Source organism: Zingiber officinale, chromosome 8B (assembly GCF_018446385.1).
Source record: "Zingiber officinale cultivar Zhangliang chromosome 8B, Zo_v1.1, whole genome shotgun sequence".
Classification (NCBI taxonomy): domain Eukaryota; kingdom Viridiplantae; phylum Streptophyta; class Magnoliopsida; order Zingiberales; family Zingiberaceae; genus Zingiber; species Zingiber officinale.
The window spans coordinates 63,361,148-63,384,007 of NC_056001.1; the positions used below are offsets into that span (position 1 = coordinate 63,361,148).

General features: G+C 37.4%; 3 protein-coding genes across 6 annotated transcripts; 1 reads left to right on the top strand and 2 right to left on the bottom strand.

Annotated features, from left to right (window-relative positions):
• Positions 1–9,611: 9,611 nt before the first annotated feature.
• Positions 9,612–10,496, bottom strand: LOC122014879 (non-specific lipid transfer protein GPI-anchored 5-like). Its single transcript, XM_042571371.1, has 2 exons — positions 10,134–10,496; positions 9,612–10,047 (listed from the first exon to the last, which is right to left on the bottom strand). The coding sequence occupies exons 1-2, from the start codon at positions 10,450–10,452 to the stop codon at positions 9,800–9,802; spliced, it is 567 nt and encodes a 188-aa protein (XP_042427305.1). The 5' UTR covers positions 10,453–10,496; the 3' UTR covers positions 9,612–9,799.
• A 1,280-nt stretch (positions 10,497–11,776) lies between these two features.
• Positions 11,777–16,325, top strand: LOC122014878 (type IV inositol polyphosphate 5-phosphatase 7-like). 4 transcript variants are annotated; one of them, XR_006120786.1, is made up of 14 exons: positions 11,778–12,535; positions 12,630–12,696; positions 12,801–12,885; positions 13,177–13,242; positions 13,376–13,463; positions 13,541–13,645; positions 13,752–14,255; positions 14,350–14,485; positions 14,614–14,807; positions 14,902–15,010; positions 15,117–15,265; positions 15,348–15,571; positions 15,661–15,735; positions 15,891–16,325. XR_006120786.1 is itself a non-coding variant. In XM_042571370.1 (12 exons), the coding sequence occupies exons 1-12, from the start codon at positions 12,667–12,669 to the stop codon at positions 15,675–15,677; spliced, it is 1,707 nt and encodes a 568-aa protein (XP_042427304.1). In that variant the 5' UTR covers positions 11,779–12,666; the 3' UTR covers positions 15,678–15,736. The 4 variants fall into 4 exon arrangements, 1 of the variants encoding a protein (XP_042427304.1); XR_006120785.1 differs by having other exon boundaries at positions 11,779–12,382; positions 12,520–12,696; XR_006120784.1 differs by having other exon boundaries at positions 11,777–12,696.
• Positions 16,326–17,296: 971 nt separating this feature from the next.
• Positions 17,297–19,240, bottom strand: LOC122014880 (thioredoxin H5-like). Its single transcript, XM_042571372.1, has 3 exons — positions 19,052–19,240; positions 17,703–17,825; positions 17,297–17,613 (listed from the first exon to the last, which is right to left on the bottom strand). The coding sequence occupies exons 1-3, from the start codon at positions 19,136–19,138 to the stop codon at positions 17,479–17,481; spliced, it is 345 nt and encodes a 114-aa protein (XP_042427306.1). The 5' UTR covers positions 19,139–19,240; the 3' UTR covers positions 17,297–17,478.
• Positions 19,241–22,860: the final 3,620 nt, after the last annotated feature.

Sequence of the window (22,860 nt, forward strand, 5' to 3'; positions counted from 1 at the left end):
GTGTTTAATATGTAAACAAGACATCGAAATACCTTAAAGTATTTGATATTTGATAATTTATTATAGTAAATTTCAAATAGGGTTTTATTGTGTTTTTTAATTTATTGTTATTCTATTTTGTACATAGCAGGCTATACTAACAGCTTCTGTCCAGAAATATTTTGGTAATTTATATTCATTAAGTATTATTCTAGTGGCTTCTCAGAGAGTTTTATTTTTTCTTTCCACTATTCCATTTTATTGGGATGTATTAGGACACGAGAATTCTTGATAGTATCCATTTTCTAAGTAGAATTTAGTAAATCTGTGATTTTTAAACTCCCCATCGTTATCACACCTAATCCTTTTAATTTTTTAGTCTTTTTCATTTTTAGTTTGCTTACAAAAATTACTAAATATTTCAAATATTTTATCTTTATATTTTAAGAATTTTACTCAGGTGAATCTTGAGTAATCATCAATTATTACTAGACAATATAAATTCTCATTAACAGATTTTACCCCATGCGAGCCAAATAAATCTAGGTGTAATAATTTAAGTGTTGAATTGGTTTAAATTTGATTAGTTGGTTTGTGGGTTGATTTGGTCTATTTTCCTTGTTGACAAACATTACAAATTATTGAGTCTAAGTTAGGTAGTTTTAGTAGTTCTCTAACTAAGCCATTTAGTTTGGTGAGATTTCTAAAGTTAGTATGAGACATTCTCCTATGTCACAGCTAGATTTCCTCTTTTTGTGCCAAGTGACACTTAAGTGAGGAGCTAGCTAGGTTAATTGTATAATATTATTATTTCTAAGTCCTTTTAATCTTATTGTGTGGTCTTTCATATGTTTAATTAAGCATTCAGTGGATGTAAACCTAACCTTATATTCTGAGTCACACAATTGAGTGACACTGAGTAAGTTAAATTTGAAATTTTCAATCAAGAGTACTTTATTAATAATGAAATTAGATTCTAATTCAATGTTACCTATTTCAATTACCTTCAGTTTGTCGTTGTTTCCAAAGACAACTATTCTAAGTTTTTTGAAGGTTAACTTTGTGAACATTGTTTGATCCCCGATCATGTGTCGGGAGTAACCACTATCCAATATCTATTTAGATTCCTAAAAAAAATTAGGAGAAAAAAAAATTTAGCTCAAGTGTGAACTTATTTTAACTTAATTATTTTTTATTTTAATTTTAATTTTATTCTTATTCATCTCACCCAGTCTAAGTTTTCATACAAAGAGACTCTATGGTTTTGTGAGATGAGTAGATTGAATTTCAGGATTTGGTTTAACTTGTATTAGATTCAAGTTTAGCTTTAGGTTCAACAAATATACATTCTTTAGATAAACTTCTAAGCTGTGGTGAGTCACCTGGACATCATTAGAGTAACCACATCTTTAAAATTTTTCAAATAGTCCTATCTACTGAAAGTAATAACTAAACTTTGGTCTAACCAGCTAGGATTGATAAGTGGTAGATTCAGTTAGTTCGACTAAGTCAAATGCACTAGGTCAAGTCATATCTTTCTAGACATGCATAGACATAGTTTTCCTAATCTACTATCATCCAAAACTTCTCTAGCGCTATTTTTCAAGTTAAACTTTTGTCCTTTTTAAATCTAATCATAATTAGGCTACTGGGTAAACTGTTGTTTTAGAGGTGCCAACTAATTTGGTGCCTCCCCCTAAATTGTTGAATTTGTGTTTAAGTTTCAAGTTTATGTCAATTATTTTTATAGTTATAATAAACTTGATTGTAACTTGAATTTAAATTTTATTTTTTTCTATTTGAGTTTGAATTGTTTGACTTCATTTTACATTTTAGGTTTGATTTATTTGATTTGATTTTATTCTTTAGTTTGGAAGGTTTATTTTGGTTTGGTTTTGAATTAATAGGTTTAGTTGGATTTGGTTTTAGATAATGAATTTCATTCTTGGGAATATAAAATTGATTGAGTCCTACTTGTGTGGTTGGACACGCTTTTAGAAGTAACTCAGGCTTTAGTTTGTTTCTTATTTTGGCTTATAAGTGATATAAATATTTTATTTGTTGAGCTAGACTTTTATCCAAGTCCAGATTTATTATACAAAGCTCTTTGAGTTTTAAAGATTAGGTCCAAGTTTTGTGATTTAGTAGGGAAAACTTCTAATAATCCTTTAAGTTTGTTAATTTCACTTTTTAATATTGTGTTTTCCTCCTCAAGTTTCATAACTTGATTTGGATTTATACTTTTAATTTATTCCTTGAGGTGTTAATTTTCCTCAGGGAGCATTTTAGTTTGTTTTTCATATTTAATTGATTTTTTATTTAAACATGCGATTATTTTAAAAAATTTGGAGGTTAAGATAGAAGATATCTCGTTCTAACCTTCAGAAATAAGTGCAGACTCGTGGCTTGATTAGTCTTCGAACTCGGCGTCTTGTTCGATCTCGCTTTCTGATTCTGGTCCGGATGCTATTAGCGCGAGGTAGTTGTGATGCTTCCGATCTTCGATGTCCAATTCTTCGAAGGATGCTTCATCCCAAGTCACCTTTTCTTCTTCCTGCATTTTGATATTAGGTGATTTATTCAGAAATGAATTCTTTTCAGTTACCTTTGCATTACTTGTGACTTCATGTAGTTCTATCAGTTTGTTCCAGAGTTCTTTAGCATTCTCGAATAGGCTGACGCGATTAAGTTCTTCCTTGGTAAGTCTGCACTGGATGGTGTTCATTGCCTTCGAATCGATCTTGGTCTTTTTCTTATCTTCCTAAGTCCATCTTTCTAGGTCAATTAGTACTTTTGTTGCTTCGTCTACCGACTCCTGGTATCCTCGCCGGATGGTGAACCATTGATCGATGATGGTCTTCATGTATACCTCCATTCGCTTCTTTCAGTACGAAAAATGATCCCCGTTGAAGAGGGGAGGGCAAACAGTGATGTATCCCTCGTTTTAGGCCATTTAAGAAACCTTGCACACAAAGAAGAAGAGAAAAAAAGTCCCAAGACTAGGTCTTGGATTAGCAGTGTGAGAGAAATAAAGATATTAAGATTCGATTGGTGTTGCACCAATTCAGAGTAGTTTGCAACGGAAAAGATTTATCCAAAGAGGTAATTGTACTAGTTTGGATTATATTATAAAAACCCAAAAGCCGAAAGAGAAATGAAAAAAAAACTTAAAAGTCACCCCCTTGCCAGATTGGTGGTTGCACTAATTTAGAGCGGTACCAGCTCTGATACCACTTATAGGATCGGATAGATGCTAAAGGGGGGTGAATAGCGTTTGTCAAAAATCGATAGCGAATTAAATCAAAATACGCAATGGAAGAATAAAAGACAATGCTAACAAAACCAAGTTTTACTTGGTTCGGAGCCTTCGACGACTTTTACTCCAAGGCCCGCACTCGTCGAATGTGTTGGTCCCTTTGGAGGCCAGCAAGAGGGGAGGGGTGAATTGCCCTGAAAAAAATAAATCTAATCTTTCTCGGATTTTCAACTAAATAACAAACACTTGTAATAAAAAAAAACATAGACTCATTAAAAGAAAATAGACACAAGGGATTTACTTGGTTTGCAATCAGAAAATTGCTAATCCAAGACGAATATGGCGCACTATCTGATGATCTCCTTCGGGCGGAGTAGTCTCTTTACAACATTGACAGCACAGACAGAAAAGTAAAGCGCGGAGAAACTAATTACAAGTGAAGTAAATAAACTGTGCAAATCAGTGCTATATTTATAGCACTGTTCGGGGCGCCCCGAAGGGTTCCGGGCGCCCTAGGAGGGATAAAACTTTATCCCCCAACGTTCTGATCGAATCAAACCTCGATCTGGTCAAAATCCACTTCCGGGCGCTCGGAATAGATCCGGGCGCCCGGACCACTTAAGTCAACCCAGTTGACTTTTTGTGGTCTGGTTCAGCTCGTCTCGGTCCGGGTCTTCTATTCCGGCTCCGCTAGCTTGGGTGATCTCGGCCATCCGGAATAAGGCTCATCCGAACCCAAGTTCCGGCCTTCTCCTCAAGTAGCCTTCCTTCCCGGTTTCTCGTCCCTCGAACGTCGCGTACGTTCTTCTCGTCCACCGGTGTACTCTTCCGCGATCACCTCATCCCTCGAACGCACCGAGCCCGTCGACTCTCTCCTCGTGTCGTCCTTCTCGTTAGTCGCTTCTTTCGCTCGACTTCTTGTGTTCCTAAGCTCCTACACACTTAGACACAAGTGTTAGACAAAACAGGACCTAACTTAACTTGTTTGATCACATCAAAACTCTTTGGGATTCCAACAATCTCCCCCTTTTTGATGTGAGCAACCCAAGTTAAGCTTGGGTAAACATATGCAATAAAAATAATTAATTTGTAAATAAGTCCAAAAGATTTTTCAATTTAAAGAATGTATACCTCCCCCTAGACTTAACATTCTTCTCCCCCTTTGATCACATAAAAATGGGGTTCCTTTTAACAAGTTTAAGGTAAATTCTAACTTAAAGAAACTATAAGTGTTAAAAAAATTTCATAAGAGAGAAAAAAATTAAGGTAAATTGCAACAAAAAAAAAGTCTAACTTAAAAGAAATTTCGAAGTGTTTGACAAACATAATTTTTAAGTTTCAAATTAAAAAATTAAGTTTCAAACATAATTCAGAATTTAGAAGAAATTTTCATAAGTAAAAAAAATATTTTTGAATATGTTTTCTAGAATAAATTAAATAACTCTTTTAAAGCATTAAGTGATTTAAATTAATGCTTTCTCAGTCAGTCAATTAAACTTTTCATTTCGATACTTGGCTTCTAGGCAGTGGCGAGACACTAGGTCTTCTTGGTTATTGGAGCAACAACCACTTTCTAGACAAAGTCGCAAAAAGAAATTACATGTTTAATTCTCTTGCTGAAAATGCTAAATCTAATTTTGATTTTTAAATTAAGCAAGTTTTTGGAACCGAATAGAGGTTCCTTCCTATAAGGTTAATCAAGTATTTTCTAGGTACATAGGCTTTTGCTATTTTTCTGATTTGACTTTGGTGAAACCTATATTACCAGTTTAGTCCTCTATAATTTTTAAAACCAGAAGTATTTGAACAGGTAGAGTTTTTCAGTCTTTCTATTTCTTCTTTTAATTTTTCATTTTCAAGTTTAATCTTATCAAAATCCTCTAATAGATATGATTTTGCTAAAGTTCTTTTTATTTCTAAGTTTTTATTTTTTAATTCAGTATTTTTACCTTTTAATTTGTACATAGACTTAGCCATAGCCTTAATACCGAAATAAAGCTGATCAGAAGGTAAGAGACATACCTCACTTACTATATCAGACTTGAAGCCTGACTCTCCCCCTGCTTCGCTGCATTCATCTGACGTCCCTCCCCCTTCATTGATGCTGGGTTCTGATGTACTTTGCCCTTCATAGCTTGCCATCAGTGCTATCCTGACATATTCTTGAATCTCGGACTCAGATGATGAACTATCATCCCAAGTTGCTTTTAGATTCTTGTGTTTCTTGGGTATCTTGACTTTATCCTTCTTTAGTTATGGGCAGTCTTCTTTTAAGTGTCCTTTCTTTTGACACTGGTAGCAACACATCCTTCTTCTATTTCTTGAATTCTTTTTATTCTGTATTTCTTTAAATTTATTAGATCTAAAAAAACTTTTTAAATTTCTTACCATATATGCTTCTTGATCCTCTTCTGAATCTGCCTCGGGTTCATCCTTCTTAGTTGCGTTTAGTGTGATCATCTGGCTTAATTCCATTGTTGTCCCTGCATACCTGATTTCATGTAATTCAAGAGTAGAGAACAATTCTTCTAAAGTACTTACCTCCAGGTCTTTTGAAATATAGTAGGCGTCGACGATTGATGTCCATTATGGAGTTCTAGGAAACACATTGAGTGCGTAGCGTATGGTGTCCCGGTTTGTTACCGTTTCACCGAGGTTCTCGAGACCGGTAATTAATTCCTTTACCTTCGCGTGTAGATCGGCTACCTTCTCACCTTTTTCCAGACGGATGTTCGTCAGTCTATTCCGGAGGATGTCTCTTCTTGCTAGCTTGGCTTCGGATGTTCCTTCGTGGAGCTCCAGGAACTTCTCCCAGAGTTCTTTGGCCGACGAGTAGCTTTCGATGCGGTTGACTTCTTGAGGTGGCAACACGCTCAGCAGGTGATATTCCGCACGGTTGTTCGCTACGGAATCATTCTGCTCCTTCTTTGTCCACTGGCTCTCTTCTTTTTCTTCTCCATTCTGATTCGTCGGAGCTACAAAGCCATACTTTATAATTAACTGAATTTCGAAATCAGTTTTCAGGAATACCTCCATACGACGCTTCCAGTGTGCGAAGTCCCCCTCGAATTTTGGTGGAACAATGCTTGGTCCGGCCATCTCGTTGCTTTGATCGGCGGTTAGTTCTCCTGAAGTGCCTTGCTTTGATACCATTTGTTGGTCCCTTTGGAGGTCGGCAAGAGGGGAGGGGTGAATTGCCCTGAAAAAAATAAATCTAACCTTTCTCGGATTTTCAACTAAATAACAAACACTTGTAATAAAAAAAAGAGACTCATTAAAAGAAAACAGACACAGGAGATTTACTTGGTTTGCAATAAGAAGATTGCTAATCCAAGACGAATACGACACACTATCTGATGATCTCCTTCGGGCGGAGTAGCCTTTTTACAACGTTGACAGCATAGACAGAAAAGTAAAGCGCAGAGAAACTAATTACAAGTGAAGTAAATAAACTGTACAAATCAGTGCTATATTTATAGCACTGTTCGGGGCGTCCCGAAGGGTTCCGAGCGCCCTAGGGGGATAAAACTTTATCCCCCAACGTTCAGATCGAGTCAAACCTCGATCTGATCAAAATCCACTTCCGGGCGCCCGGAATGGATCCGGGTGCCCGAACCACTTAAGTCAACCCAGTTGACTTTTTGTGGCCCGGTTCCACTACTCCGGTTCAGCTCGTCTCGGCCCGGGTCTTCTGTTCCGGCTTCGCTAGCTTGGGTGATCTCGGCCATCCGGAATAGGGTTCACCCGAACCCAAGTTCCGGCATTCTCCTTGAGCAGCCTTCCTTCTCGGTTTCTCGTCCCTCGAACGTCGTGTACGTTCTTCTCGTCCACCGATGTACTCTTCCGCGGTCACCTTGTCCCTCGGACGCAGCAAGTCCGTCGGCTCTCTCCTCGTTCCATCCTTCTCGTTAGCCGCGTCTTCCGCTCGACTTCCTGTGTTCCTAAGCTCCTGCACACTTAGACACAAGGGTTAGGCAAAACATGACCTAACTTAACTTATTTGATCACATCAAAACTCTTTGGGGTTCCAACAGAATGCTTTCGTTGGACAATCCACTAATAGTTCCAATGATTACAAAGTTTAGTACAAGAAAAAAAAACAATGTTACTGACAACAAAGAAAATAAGAAAGCCTTGATCATCGGTTGTTAGAGGAGCTTCACAGTGTTGTAGGAGCTTTTTCAGAGTACCGCGCAAGAGTGAAAGTTGTAGTAGTTGATATTTTGATGCTCGTGGTCGAAGGCCTTCATATAGGCCAATTTTGGACGCCTAGAACCCCTCTAGGTGCCTGGGCTACATGGCTCGGTCAGTCGATGCACTCAACCTCATCTTTTGGATGAAATTTTGGGTCCGGGCGCCTATACCAACTACGGGCGCCTGGACCAACTCCGGGTGCCCGAACTGCCTAGGTACCCGCTGCACCCGCCCGGGCATGCTAGTTCGGGTGCTCAAACTAGCTCCGGGCGTCCGGACTCCTCTTTTTCCAGCCTTCTTCCTAGCAAAAAAGAGTTAGTCCTAGGCAGCAAAAATAAGTATATCCTGCAAAATAGAGTTAGCCCAATTCAATAAAATAGTAGTAATTAGACTTTGTCTCCCCGAGACTAGGATTTAGTCAAGGTTTCAGCTTAGATTTCCCAAATAGACCTAAGTTGGATCGACGCCTATAGTTCCCTCAATGGGCAATGCACCCTCACTTGATCTCTCCTTTAGTTGCTTACCTTCACTTACCACTTGCAGTCACTTGACTTGCCTCTGACCCACCAGGTATTCCCACCAGTTGTTAGGTTCACAGACTCAACTGAATTTCGACCGGTTGTCAGGTCCCGCGAACCTAACCGGACTTCCCGCCAGATATTGGGCCTCGCAGACCTATCTGGACTTTGCACCAGCTATCGGGTCCCACAGACCTAGCTGGATTTCAGCCTGATGTTAGGTCCTTCAAATCAGTCAACTCTTGTACACTTGGTAAAACAATTAGACCATAAAACACTTTAACTTTAAACTCCTTCCCTTATCATTCATCAAAATCCGAGTTAGATCATTAGTACAAATTGTACCAACAGTTCATATGCCCGAATTTTTAAATGAAATTAGATGTTCTAGAGTCTCAAATCATGAACTAAATTTGAAGGTTAGAACCCTGTTATATTGTTACGGAACATAGATTATTCTCTCGAATTATGCAATTGAACTAGATTAATCATCATGAGGCTTGGAAACCTTTCTGATCCAAGGTTTCCTTTTAAGTCTCAACGAAGACAATTTTCATTGATTATTTCATATGTAATGACAATTAACAAAAGTCAAGGATAATCATTATCTCATCTTGAACTCTCTTTTTTTTTTAAAAAAAAAAAACTCGTTTTTAATTATGGCCCATGGTTGTATCCAGAGTTACAAATCTTAAGAGCCTCAAAATATTAATATGCAATGTAGACGGTAACCAAGAAAACTCGACGACAAATGTTATATTTAAGAAAGTTTTTCATAATTTGTAATAACAATTTTTTTTTTGCATATTAAACGTATTAGTCACAGTCCAATTAATTTGTTTTTACATTTAGATTGCATAGCTAAAAGATTCATATTATCTAATTTTTTTATCATATTTTATATGCAATTAATCCGTGCAATAGTTAAATACTAGTAAACTTAATTTCAGTCCGATATCTTCGAGATGAACTAAACTAAAATCGAATTAAAAATTAAGCTAAGTTTGAATCATCATTTCAATACTTGATTTATTTTAGATTCTATTTAACTTAACTCGATTAAATTATCAAATAAACTTTAACAATATAAATTTTGACTCGCTTGACGTGTTACTGAGTGCATAATCGATTCTTAGAAGTTTAGGTCGATAAAGACATTTTCACCTTTAATGATTATGAAATGAAATGGTACGAATTTTCTTTGTCATATTATCTCAATAATATTCAATCAGAGTTCGGTAAGATGAACCAAACTATAATCAAGTTGAAAATTAATCATCCATTCTTAGAAGTTTACGTGGATAAAAGACATTTTGACCTTTAATGATTATGAAATGAAATGGTACAAATTTTCTTTGTCATACTATCTCAATAACATTGCCACATTAAAGCCATCATCAATAATTGCACTTTGGCACTATCAAACAAAATTAAATTTAATTGCATCAAGTTTCACTTTCAAAATTTACCAAAAATTTACTAGTTGTGGCTCCTTTGGCATGATATTACTTTAGAAAGTGGCAAACCAGGATTAGAAGCAGAAATGTCTCATTCATGCTAGTAAAAAGGTGAATACGTTCGCCCCCAGTGTCTCTGTCAATCCGTCTTAAGACCAACACAGAGAAAGTAAATCACGGACGACTACTAACTTTTAGAATAGTGACTAGCACATAAGAGAGACATAATGTCTCATTCAGACATATATATAATGAATCACTGCAACAAATCTCATAACAATTCAATAAAAAGCGTAGAGAAGAAGACAGAGTCGATACAAACTTAACCATAAACTTGACAAAATAAACATGTAAACAACAATCGACATCGCGGTAGTCGATAGAACTCTTTAGAGTTAGAGTTTGGTGAAGGAGATGCAAGCGGCGAGGAACATGATTGACAGCATCAAAATTGTAGGTGATCGAACATCGGCAGCATCTGAGGCTGTGGCCCGAGTAGCCGGAGTAGCGGTTGATCCACCCTCTACACCGTTAATGCCTGTCGTCGGCGGTGATATTGTCGAAGGAGTTTCCAATGCAGGATCAGCCGGGGCTTCAGGTGTCCCTCTAGTCGCCGGAGAAGAAGTCGGAGACTTTGCCCCATCTGCCATAACCATACAACAAATGAGACTCCTGTTTCATAATTAAGCACACAACATGTACAAGGAAAATGGTGACTAGAGCACTAACTGTCGCACTGGCTCACTGGTGGAGTTTGGACCTTGCAGGCACCAGGCATTGCCAATGCCCGGGTCCGGTCGACGGTGATACCGAACGAGGAGGCACCACCGTTGAGCACCGAGCAGAGGCACGCCGGCTGGGACTTGACAATGCTGGCCAGCTGCGAGCAACAGGAAGAGGAAGGCGCGGAGGTGTTGCCGGTGATGTAATTGAGACAAGGTGCGAGGCTAATGATCGCGGAGGTGCACCCGGAAGATTGTGCATAAGCAATTCCCATGAACATGATCACAACGGAGACAAAGACGACAAGCCCTTGGTTGCGATCCATGGCGCTCGAGTTGAAATGAGGAATGAGATTGGAGGATCGATAAGGTAAGTGGTGCTGGTTCGAGCGGGGAAGTTTAAATAGTTGAGCTTGGGTTCATGTTGGTGGCCAACTGCCTACCTAATTTGAACTTGCTGTTGCAGGAATTGGACCGGAAAGCAGGTCAACTGCCTGAACCGGTATGGATGGTTAGATTAGTTTAACGACTTAGATGCTTAAATTCAAATCGTCAAACGATTACATCAAAGTTTAAGTTAACATGATTGAGTGAAACTAAATCTTACATCATGCTTATTTTAGAGGATATATTTTTTAAAAAAAAATAATAATAATAAATAAAAAGTAATAAAAAATATAGTGTTGTTATAAAATTAGTAAGAGGAAAGCATTTGGTAATTGTATTGTTAATTAGTGAGCGGAGGAGGGCATCTGTCGGTGGCCGAATGCTTTCAAAATTCCACGTGCCGGTTGTAGCTATTTAAATGATGGCTTCGGTGGCACAGTCTTCGACGCCGGATCTTTGGAAGGCGGTCAAGCAATCAATCTCAAGTTGCTTGATTTATTAATTACAAAATTATATGTTTAAAGTCATATTTTAAAATATATATAAATAAAATATTCATAAAAAAGAAGTTATTTATTTAATAGAATAAAAATTTAAAAATATACTCTCAATTTAATTTATTATTCTTAATTTAAATTATAAATTTATATAAAAAGATATAAATACCCTAATAATTTGGAATAATTCTTTAGCTAGTTGTGTACTAAATTGATTAGTGACCTAGAGAGAGATATTTTGAAAATATGCAGTAAAATATCAATTTTTCTATATTTAGTATGAGAAATGATATTCATCTAGAATTTTCCCATCATTTATATGTCTATCTAGATGAATTTTCTAGATGAAAATTCTAGATGAGTATCGCAACTCATTTAGTATATAGAAAAAAGTAAAAATTCTCAAATTATCTTGTTTAGTTAACGTTATCGAACTGAAAACTTTAGGTAATGTTGGATTTGTAAATTTTTTTATTTTTTAAAAAATAAAAAATATTATTTGATTGATAATTTTTATATTTATTTTTGAAAAAAAATATCATTTTATAGAAAAATAGAATGTCTAAAAAGTAATTAAAAAAACACACATTTTTTTTTAAAAAAAATGAAAATAAAAGCCATTCCTCAAGAGAAGAGAATGCTTCCTCATCAAATTCTAAACCAGCACGAGAATTCTAGGAATAAGCAATGCACAATCTCGCAGGAAGGACTGAAGGTTGCAGGCGATCATGCATTCCAACGCACAGGACAAGGACGCGCCGAGCTCACTCCCACTGGGCTGAAGGACGAAAATGGAACTGCCCGAGTCTTCCTGGTCCTAACGCAGTTACCCATGCAGATTAAACCGCTGAAACCAAAGCAAGGAGTTAACTTTATCTTTTTGTTCCTTTAACTGCTCCTCTCTTTTGCTCCTCCCATGGTAAGACTCCATGGAGAAGTGTGCGGCAAGCTGACCACGATGACTGGGGCATTGGCCAGCGAAGCGAGGCGAATTTTTTTCCCCCTTCTCCTTTCTTCTCCTTTGTTAAGGCAGGTTTTGCGATTGTCGTTGTGATTATTTAATGCGTCGCGCTGTTTCGGTTTAGCCTTGGATTTGGGTCCAGAGACCGCAAGAAAAGGGGAGAGGGAGGGGAGGCTCGATGTCTGCACTTTATTCCTCCCTCAAATGGGATGCCTTGTGTGCTGTTGTATCCTGGGACGGAGGTTTAGAACTTGAAGACCTGAAAGAGACAGTCCTCCCTTCCGTGCTGCCCTCTTCTCCGCTCGTCTCCTTGTTCCTCCATTTCTCGCCTTACTAGCTACCTGCATTCCTTTAGCTCCCCGCAAAATCGGATTTTGAGCACTTCTGCGGCCGCTTTTCTTCAAAACCAAGGTTCTGGATCCCAAACCTCGTGAAGAAGGGTCAAAATCCTCTTTTTTTTTTTTTTTTCTTCTTCTTCTTCTCTCTTTCTTTGCTTTTGATCTGGGCAGCCGACTGTGTTGTTGATCTGCTGCTTTCAATCGGTGCAGAAAGCTCATGAATAATGTAGTCTCCTTATTCTAAGCTTCTGCATTATTTGGTTCTCTTTCTCCTCTGAAGATAGCGTATCTTGGTGCTACTTCTCCATAAACTTCTTCAGATTGCTAAATCCTTGGGAAGGTTTGAGTGCTGCAACGATGAGAGATGAAGGTTCCAAGAAGAGCAAGGTGTAGAAAGAGAAGCATTCGATTTCTGTTTCAAGTTTTTCCTTGCTCATTCTCTAGATTGCTGATTCAGTCAATCTTTCATTTTGTCCTATGTTTGGGAGCAGCTGTCATGGTCCAAGGCTGTCAAAAACTGGTTCAACATCAAAATCAAAGGTCAGGAGAGCCATGCTGATGATATGGTTGGCAAGGGTATGCCTGATTTATTCTTCTTATTATAAATGTGCTGTTTCTTTTTATCTACATTTTTCCTTTTAGAGTATTTTGCAAAGTAAAACTCTAGTCCTCAAGGTTGATTTAATGTTTCTATAAAGCTAGGAACATTCAAGATGTTTATAGGTTTTGAACTGATTTACTTCTTCCTACAAGAACATTAGACAAATTGCGAGTCTAGCAACTTTTGAAGATGATGGATGAAATGTCATTGAATCTTAGCTTTTCTTATGCTTGTTCTTACTTTAAGAATATCCATTGTCTTGTTAGGTAGTAGACAATCGAGAGCCAACTTCTCGGAGAGGGAGGCATGCACATGCAAGAAAAGTAGAACAGGTAATAGTATTGTGCCATTGGTTATAGGGTTTGGACCACAAGTAGAGCGTGCCCCTTTATGGGTTTTATTTGTCTTCTTTTTTTTTTTTCCAAATTCCAATCATTCTCAACAATTATCTGTTTGTTATTTCAGATAAATCATTGCAAAAGGACGTAGATCAAGTTCAGCGAGGAAGGTTTGATCTTCATCCAGCTCAAATAACAGACATTCAGGATTACAAGTAAATCTATTCTACTCACTCTTCTGTTCCAAGAAATATGGTAATTGATCTGAATTGCCGATGTTTTTGTTCTTTAGGATCTTTGTTGCGACTTGGAATGTGGGTGGAAGGTCCCCGCCAAAGAACTTAAATCTCTTGGATTGGATACATGCCTCTTCTCCTGCAGACATATATGTTTTAGGGTTAGTATTTTGACAGTTCTATTAGTCATTCATATCGAAATTGTAGCACCAAACAACTGAGATATGATTAACTCATACTAATCAGCTACATATAAATTTTTTTCAGGTTTCAAGAGATTGTTCCACTTAATGCTGGAAATGTTCTCGGTACAGAAGACAATGTTCCAGCTAAGAAGTGGTCGTGGCTTATTAGGAAGACCTTGAACAGCCCTGACACATGTGGCTCAGACAGTTACCATACACCATCTCCTGTTCCAATTCCTATCTCAGAATTAAATGCTGATTTTGAAAGATCGTCACTGAAGAAGAAGAATTCATCATTTCTCCACCGCCGTTCCTTTCATTCTCTGAGTCGTAGTTTAAGAATGGAGGGGAATACCATGCTTTCTCACCCCATGCTGGATCGCAGGTTCAGTGTTTGTGAAAGAGTTAGCTTTGGAAGCAGACCAAGTGATTTTGATCCTAGTTTAAGAGGCGAAGGTCCTGAAGGATCATCTGATGATGAGACCATTGACGAGGAGTCACCTACCTCAATCTTTTTCTCACCATTTTATGCTTATGGAGGTCCTTCATATTCCAACAAAAGGGAAAGGTTATCTGCAAATTCTAGGTAGCCACATTACCTTCAAATAGCCCTTAGCCGTGTCTATTTTAACATAATTTTTGCTCGAACGATGTTGATCTATACTGGGAGATATTGTCAGGTACTGTTTGGTTGCGAACAAGCAAATGGTTGGAATATTTCTTACAATTTGGGTTCGCAGTGATATTAGAGAGGATGTGAGAAACTTGAAGGTTTCATGTGTTGGCCGGGGATTAATGGGCTATCTGGGAAACAAGGTACACGACATGTTTCTTGATTACTTCTAGATTATGATTGTACCTATTATGGCATGTTCACGATATCATCGTTCGGGTTTACCTTTGTTGAAAAATCACTACTGAACAGAAAATGTGTTTTCTTACAGGGTTCTATCTCAATCAGTATGTCACTGCATCAAACAACCTTCTGCTTCATCTGTAGTCACTTAACTTCAGGGCAGAAGGAGGGAGACGAGTTACGCAGAAATTCCGACGTCATGGAAATTCTAAGGAAGACTCGATTTCCCAAGGTCCAGAAAGGTGATAATGAAAAATCTCCTGAAACAATTCTTGATCATGAGTAAGTCCCTTCCCACAAGCATTTTCTCAGATTCTTTCCATGTTCAAAAACTATGAGAGGCTTCAATGTACCTACTCCCTTTCCTTCCCTTCAGTCGCATAGTATGGCTCGGGGATCTGAATTACCGAATTGCTCTTTCTTATCGGTCTGTGAAGACTCTGGTTGAGATGCGTAATTGGAGAGCATTATTGGAAAAAGATCAGGTAATTTACCGAATTGCTCTTTTAATGAAGTTGTGATTCCTTTTGTTGGTGTCATTTCCCAGTAATGAAAGATTAATATCATATCTTCACGTGCTATCTTGAACAGCTTAGGATAGAACAACGATGTGGTCGCGTATTCAAGGGATGGAAAGAAGGAAGTATATATTTTCCTCCAACGTATAAATATTCAAACAACTCAGATCGATATGCAGGAGATGATATGAATCCTAAAGAGAAGCGACGGACACCTGCATGGTAAAATTGACTAACGTTTATGATGAAAGTTACCGAGATCACAATCAACTATTGAACTCACTGACTGGATGTTTCTGTGAAGGTGCGATCGCATATTATGGCTAGGAGGAGGTCTTAATCAGTTGTCTTATGTCCGAGGAGAATCCAGGTTCTCTGACCATAGGCCTGTTTTCAGCATTTTCACCGCAGAGGTTGAAACAATCAATTACAGTCGATCCAAGGACGCAGGTTATTGTAGTTCACGTGTAGAGGTGGAAGAACTCTTACCATACTCACATGGTTATGCGGGACTGAACTACAACTTAGGTGAATTTCTATACTCCAAATACTGCATTTCGAATGTTGCTCTTGGTTGGGCTGCCTCTTTAACTATTCTTTTCTTCTTCATGCTGTAGATGTTCAGTATCACTAGGCATTCATATTATACCATTTCGTGAAGCAGAAAGCAGTTCTTTTGATCAAGCAGATCGGTATTACTTTAACCAAACCATGTTTCACATTTTCTGCTAGCTAGAAAACTAATATATCAACTTCAACTTATTATCAAGGCTAAAAAGAGCATATACTTCTATTCTGATTTGCATTGAATGTGCCAAGAACCTTGAATGTCTATTTATTCTTGCAGGAAAAGAACATCCTGATTTCAATGCCTACATAATCCTAGTGAAGGATTAGGAGATTCTGCAAAAAAAAAAAAAAAAAAACCCCATTCACTGATGTCTATTGACCAGTTTTGTTTCTCAAAACATAAGCATTCAGACAAGCCAGCTTGACAGTTCTCACATGAAGAGTACTCCTGAAATAAAGTGCAACATCTCTGTTGGCTCCATCACCAATTTGAAGCTGCTGAAGTAGATGCTTTTCTAACCTGATTCCACTTTACATTTTGCAGTTATAAAAATGAGTGCAGATAAATATTATTTTTAGAGCGAGTAGTAAAGAAGATCACAGACAAATAATGATGTGCATAGTTCTTTTCTGTTTCCAAAGAAATGGTTGAGCTCTGTTTTCATACTCATTACACTGGTGATAAAGAATGAAACTATTGTCTGTTCAGTAAGCATGGTGTTTATTTTTGCTGCCAAAGCTTATGCCATTCATTGCCTGTGATGGGTCAGAGACTAGTGCCTTTTATGCTCTTTATGTGAGAGGAATCATTCAGAGAAAGGAAATGTTCCATGGGTTGGCAGGAAGAGTAGGAACATGTATCCTTGGGATTAAAAACCATTGTCAGAGAGATCAAAGGCTATCAATTTAGATAGCAGGTGTTGCTATAATATAATTTCTAATGAAATATATCTAACTATTTATTATTATGAATGGAAAGAAAATTATCGTACAAGAGTTATTGTAACTAGACTGTAATACATTTATGTTATGAATACTGTACAACTCCAAATAGAACATGCACTCTCAGACCTAAACTACTTCAACATGTAGTTTAGACCAGATTTTTCTTTTGTTGCTAGCATATGGATCAAGTGCATAAGGACTTTGAATAGTCCACATGGAGCTCATGAAGCTTATTGACTTGGTGGGATTCATTTAAGTTTTGTTCAATGGTTAGAAACCTAGAATTAGGGGTGAGCATTCGGTTAATTCGATCCATAAATTAATCGAAAATCGATTTAGTGTTGACTAAGTAAATCAAATCAAAATTATATTAAAATTGAATTAACCGAATTAGTTATTTCAATTAACATTGAATTAATTAAATTTATTTAAAATAATAATAATAATAATTTATATAAAATTAATATTAAATTAACCGAATGTTCACAATGTCTAGCTTAAGTGGTGGAACTTTAGAGGAGCTCAAAGGATTTTAGATCATGAAGTATTAAGTGGTGGATTCACAAGCATAGAGGATTAGGTGACAGGGAGTAAACTCGGAGAATTTAGTGCATTTAATAGCTCAAAAACATCGAGCATTGGTCGAAGTCATACTTTCAAGTCAATTATTTTCGATGCTTCTTCATTAGACTTTGTCAATGCATAAGGGTGCAACTTACTAATCATAGAAGATTCAAATTTAAAGCATAAAATGACAACACATAATCCATTTTATCAAAGGAAAAAGTATTGACGATCCTTCCAACATACTGATCATAGAAGATCCAAATTTAGAAGCATAAAATGAAAATCAATCCAGGTCAACGCTTATTTATTACATATATAGTAACCATAAAGCAGTCGGTTGCATGGGCAGGCAGTTAACTTGATGAGTGCCGTTCGACCTTCTTTGGCAATTCTTCTTTGTGAGCACCGACAAGTTTGTCGACTAGGTTTCCTTCCTTGATGAAAATGAAAGTCGGCATTGCTTCTACTCCCCATTCTTCAGAAACAGTCTGTTGTTTGGGGAACAATTCGAAACTGTATGACTAAAATGCAACTTAGAAATAAAAATGCCAAGTTTTATATGGGTAAATGTTGCTACCTTCAGCTCGTCGACATCCACCTTTAGGAAAATTGCATCGGTGAACTTTTTAGCTAATTCAGCAAAGATGGGGGCCATAATCCGGCATGGTCCACACCATGAAGCAGTAAAATCAACCACCACCTACAATCCATCTACACATTAGAGCTAATACAAGTGTGCAGTAGTATTATACAACTCGACTCCTACTCACTTTTAAAAAGAAGTTAACAGAATTGATATAGCTGAAGAAACAAACCAGTGAAATGAGAAGATGAACAGAAACAAACTAGTAATGCCTCCAAACGAAAGTAGTGTAGTTCTTAAATAATACAAGCAATGTACCACTCAATTGTTTAAGAAAGAAAAATTGCGAGAATTGGAACAAAACTGAAAATCACGAGATTACTCCCTTCACTCTCTCTATTAGATAAACTACGTGTTTACAAATCTAATCTAAGCACCTAAATGATTTGCATTTAGACAAATGATCTTGAAGATAGAATCAATTCTGGCCAAATTATCTCGTTAGCTGGCTTCATAAAGATAAGCTGGAACAATAATGTCAAATAACAATTCCATCCTTTTTTCCATCCCTTTTTTTCCTTCTCAAATGTCCATCTATCCCCCAAGTCTTTGCTACTAGATGGACAAGGGGAAAGAAAATATTTTGCTTCTAATAAGCAACAATTTACAATAAATCCAAGTTCTACAAGTAGCAACAGTAGAAAAACATCCCCTTATGCGATGTTAGTGACACGGGCACTTTTTCACAATCGAGCACACTACTACCATTAAAGTTCTATCTCAGACTAATTTACAAGTATCCCATTGTATTAGTTCACTCTCTTAGATCTTCCTCTGGTATCAGCCTGCCACAAATATGAAAACTATATATGTTCAACTGTTCCCCTCAATACCCCCCTAATAAGACATTATCAATAACTCATAACTTGTGCGCATAGCCAATCAACTAATTCATTTGAGATCATCAGCGCAACGAGGACACTAGGTATACCATTTTGTGGGGAGCAACACTCCTGTCGCCAGACTTCTCCCTGTGAGAAAGCGTCTGGAAAATACGTAAGGCCTTTGAACCAACCTAAGGCCTTGGATCTATGGATACAGAAGTCCTAATTTGTTCAAAAAAAATGGTACCTTTCTAACAGATGATCAATCATAAGGTCCATCCGAAAATCGATCACGGAAAGTAATACATTATGCAGCAAACAGGAGATACAAAAGGAACCAACTCTAGATTGGGGCAGATCCAAAATGCATTACAGCACAGATCGTAAAAAAGCTAACCAAACCCACGAAGATGCAAAACAGTAAAGGGGGGAAAGCGATAGGGTGATTTGGAAATGTACAAGCTTCTTCGACTCCTTCGAGATCTGGATCTGCTGATTCCATTCCTCGACTGTGTGGCACGCGATCACGACTCCCTCCCCGGCCATCTGATTACTGCTCTCTGTCACAAAGAACAATTAGGGCTTGCAACGAGGACACGGGAAAGGGAATTAGACGTCGATGCTATTTATCGAGGTGAACGGTTGATTACATTACAAATGCGCCCCCGTCATTTTAAGTGAGATGACGCGAGCGCATCGGCAATATTTGTAAGAATTGTTTCATCAATATATTTACCTTAAAAACTTCTATTATATTTTATATTTTATTTTAAAATTTATAAAAATGCATATTTTAAAATTGTGTTGTTTAAGTTTGTGTGACTAGCTAAGGCAAACGGAGACTAAAATTCATTAATTGTTAAAATGATGATTTTAGTTTGACTTATTTTTTAAAAAAAATTGATTTGCTTAGATGTCATTGAAGTTTCAATTCAAACTTATTTAATTATTTTATTTATATTTTTAAATTTATTTGGTTGTTTAATATATTTATTTATAAGTTTGATGAAAATTTTATTAATATGAAAACTGTATGATATTTTTATCAATGAATATGTTCATTTTCAACGCCTCTATCAATTTGTTTTAGGATCAACATGAAGGAGAAAAATTACGGACGATTATTAATTTTTGGAATAATGACTAATACATAAAGGAAGTATTTATCTCAGTTTTATCGAAATTCAAATCTCAAATTTTATGATGATAACATTTTATACGCCAGTCATTAAACCATCTCGAAAGAATAAATTTTTTAGGCCAATTGAAAAAACAAACTAAAGGATGTACCACATGATCTAGTTACCATCATCATCTATCAGACTAAAATACAAAACAGAATGTAGCTGAAGATGGAGTTATTCTTGGGCTAGGGTGGAATCCAGCCCTACGTAACTTTTGATTCGTATTAAAAGTTAAGAAGGAGTTGGTAGGCTGAGAAGGGCTACCGGTGAAAAAAACTGAGAAGGAGAAGAAGATAAGAAGGGAAAAAATAAATAAATAAAGAGGCGTGTCGGATGGAGTTACTGGCACGTGGAAGAGTGCCGAGGGCGGGGAAGAGGGTCGACGCTAGGAGGTGAGCTGCTGTGCGTACGTGGAAGAGAGGAGGAATGAGAGAGTTTTTTTAAAAAATATCCTAATTTATTTAAACGATTGCATCATGATCAGTTTAATTCGTCACTTGGTTTAGTCATAATTTAATTAAATCAAATTCAAATCAATCTTAATTTGAACTAATATAATCTTTATCACAATATCTACCTACCTATTGAATTTAGTTATAATCCAATTCAATTTTAATTCAACGTCATCACTTTATGTTCAATGAGTTAGTTTACTTGTTCTCTATTTTTTTAATTAATACTTAACAACAGTTGTAATACTTCGGAAAAAAATATTTGATGCACTTGATCGTTATGACTTATATATCCATAACATATGAGGATAAAAATATGATGATGCTAGTAATATGTGTAGTTCTTCTAATGAATTACATATGTTTTTCTTAAAAGATTATTCATGTGTATATTACGTACATTGTTTCGCTTATTGACTTCAACTAGCACTAACGGCAACGGTTGAAAAGATGTATCCATTTAGTTATTCATTTCAAAATTTAATTCCATTTGTAATATCATTAACGCATCTCCTAAATGTCATATTTGTAAGATCGAAAGTGCTTAGGGAGGGGGGTAATAGCACTCGTGGCTTTCACGTTCTTTTTGTTTTTCGTGGCTTTCACGTTCTTTTTTCGAAAAACAAAGTAAACAGAGTGGAATAGTAAAAAAGAAAACTAAGCAATCTAAAACCAAGTTGACACTTTGGGTTTTACTTGGTTAGAAGTCTGTGACGATTCGTACTCCAAAGCTCACACTCATTGAGTGTTTACTTTAGAAAATTTACTATCAATTCGAAGAATTACAAAGACAAGTGCAATTACAATTGAGTAGATTAAGTGCAATAAATGAAAAACTATACCGACAACTTAGAGGGTTGGAGATGCGAGCTTTCGATCATCGGAATAGTGTTACGACTTGTCTTTGGAGTAGTGTATAGGAGTAAAAGATGTTCGAATTCGTTATCTCGAAGTATTGGTTGAGACTTCCTTTTATAGCCAAGTTTGACTTGATCCAGATCCACTAATCTCGGGATCAGTGTTTGACTCGATGTTGATCAGTCAATCAATCTCCCTGATCGGTCGACTGATCCTGCCTGAATCAGCCTGACTTCTCATCCAGATGTTGCTGCTTCGGATGAGTCCGGATGAGTCTTTGTTCGATCGATCGATCTCGCCGTTCGATCGACTGATCCGTCGATGATTCCAGTCTTATCTGGTCCGATCAATCTAGCCCGATCAAGTCACTTCTTGTCCACCGTTCGTTCGACTCAACCTGACGTTCGGTCGGCCAATCCCTTGGTTGAGGTTGCCTGTGAGCTTGATCTGATCACTGGAGTTCGATCGACTGATATCAACATTCGATCGACCGATCAAGGAAAAATCCTAATCTACAAAATGTTAGTCTTCCTACAAAACAAAGTTAGAATAATAGGCAAACAATATATAAAAATTAACTTTTCCTAGTCTCTGGACTGTCCAGTCCTGACTGTAGGATCGAGATACACTAGAGGGGAAGTGAATAGCACTCGTAGCTTTTTCACGTTTTTAGAATGCACAGAATAAAAAGCAGTGGAGAAAGGAAGATAGCGGAAGTAAAACAATCGCTAACAAATGTTGGTTTTACTTGGTTTTGAGTTTGTGACGACTCTTACTCCAAGACCCACGATTGTTGATAGCTTTTGCTGGACAATCACTATAAGATAAAAAATCTTTACAGAAATTGAGTACAGAAATGAGTACATTAGATTTATAATTGAAAGTTATACCGACAACTTTAAGGATCTAGAGAGTTGTGCTTTCCGTTGTCGGAGTCGCGTCGCTCGGTGGTCGGAGTCGCATTGCAGAGTCATGGGATCGTCTTTAGAGCAACGCGCAAGAGAGTAATCGTGAAGAATGAGTGTATCCAGCCCTCTGGTCGAGCACTCTTTTGATGCACTGCTGAAGGCACCTTCAACCCCCTTGAGGTCGCCTCCGGCTCGGATTTCTATCCCCAAATCCACAGTACTGATAAGCTTCTCTTTTTGCAAACTTCATCTGTTTAAAGGTGCCTTCAAGCTCATGGAAGACATCTTTCATCCGGTATCCAAGGCGCCTTTCGACACTTTGAAGGAGCCTTCGTGCCTCTCATCACGGGCCTTCAGCCAAGCCACCCGAGGCGCCTCCAAATACCCCGGAGGCGTCTTGAACACTGTTCATCCGAGCTTAAAATGTGCTTTTTACTCTTTGCAAGATACGTTAGTCTAAAATACCAAACATACCTTGCAAAATAAAGTTAGCACAATAAAATATAAATAATAGAATTTCTTAACAATCTCTGAATTGTTTGGTTCTGACTTTCGGATTCTCTGAAAATCCTAGATCGAACCGACGCCTACTGTTCCCTCAACAAGGAACGCATCCTCACATACTCCTCTCAAGAGAAATTACTTTTGCTAGATTGGTCCTCTAGATCGTCTGGACTTTTGCTCAGTGTCCAAGACGTCAGGACTTCATGCTGAACGTCTGATCCTGACTCGTCCAGTCTTCCACCTAGTGTTCGCGATCCCCAGGATTTTCACCTAGTGTCCTCGACACTAGGATTTCGCCCAATGTCCTCGACCCGCCAAGGCTTTGCTCAGTCCCCCGGACTAGGACTTTGATGCCTAACCGT

Coding starts and splice junctions, on each gene's coding strand:
- LOC122014880 (XM_042571372.1), bottom strand. CDS start 19,138: ATGGCCGGGGAGGGAGTCGTGATCGCGTGCCACACAGTCGAGGAATGG. Junction 17,826..19,051: donor CGAAGGAGTCGAAGAAGCTT/GTACATTTCCAA, acceptor GATGGATTGTAG/GTGGTGGTTGATTTTACTGC. Junction 17,614..17,702: donor TGGATGTCGACGAGCTGAAG/GTAGCAACATTT, acceptor CCCAAACAACAG/ACTGTTTCTGAAGAATGGGG.
- LOC122014879 (XM_042571371.1), bottom strand. CDS start 10,452: ATGGATCGCAACCAAGGGCTTGTCGTCTTTGTCTCCGTTGTGATCATG. Junction 10,048..10,133: donor ACCAGTGAGCCAGTGCGACA/GTTAGTGCTCTA, acceptor TGGTTATGGCAG/ATGGGGCAAAGTCTCCGACT.
- LOC122014878 (XM_042571370.1), top strand. CDS start 12,667: ATGAGAGATGAAGGTTCCAAGAAGAGCAAG. Junction 14,256..14,349: donor AGGTTATCTGCAAATTCTAG/GTAGCCACATTA, acceptor AGATATTGTCAG/GTACTGTTTGGTTGCGAACA. Junction 14,486..14,613: donor TGGGCTATCTGGGAAACAAG/GTACACGACATG, acceptor GTTTTCTTACAG/GGTTCTATCTCAATCAGTAT.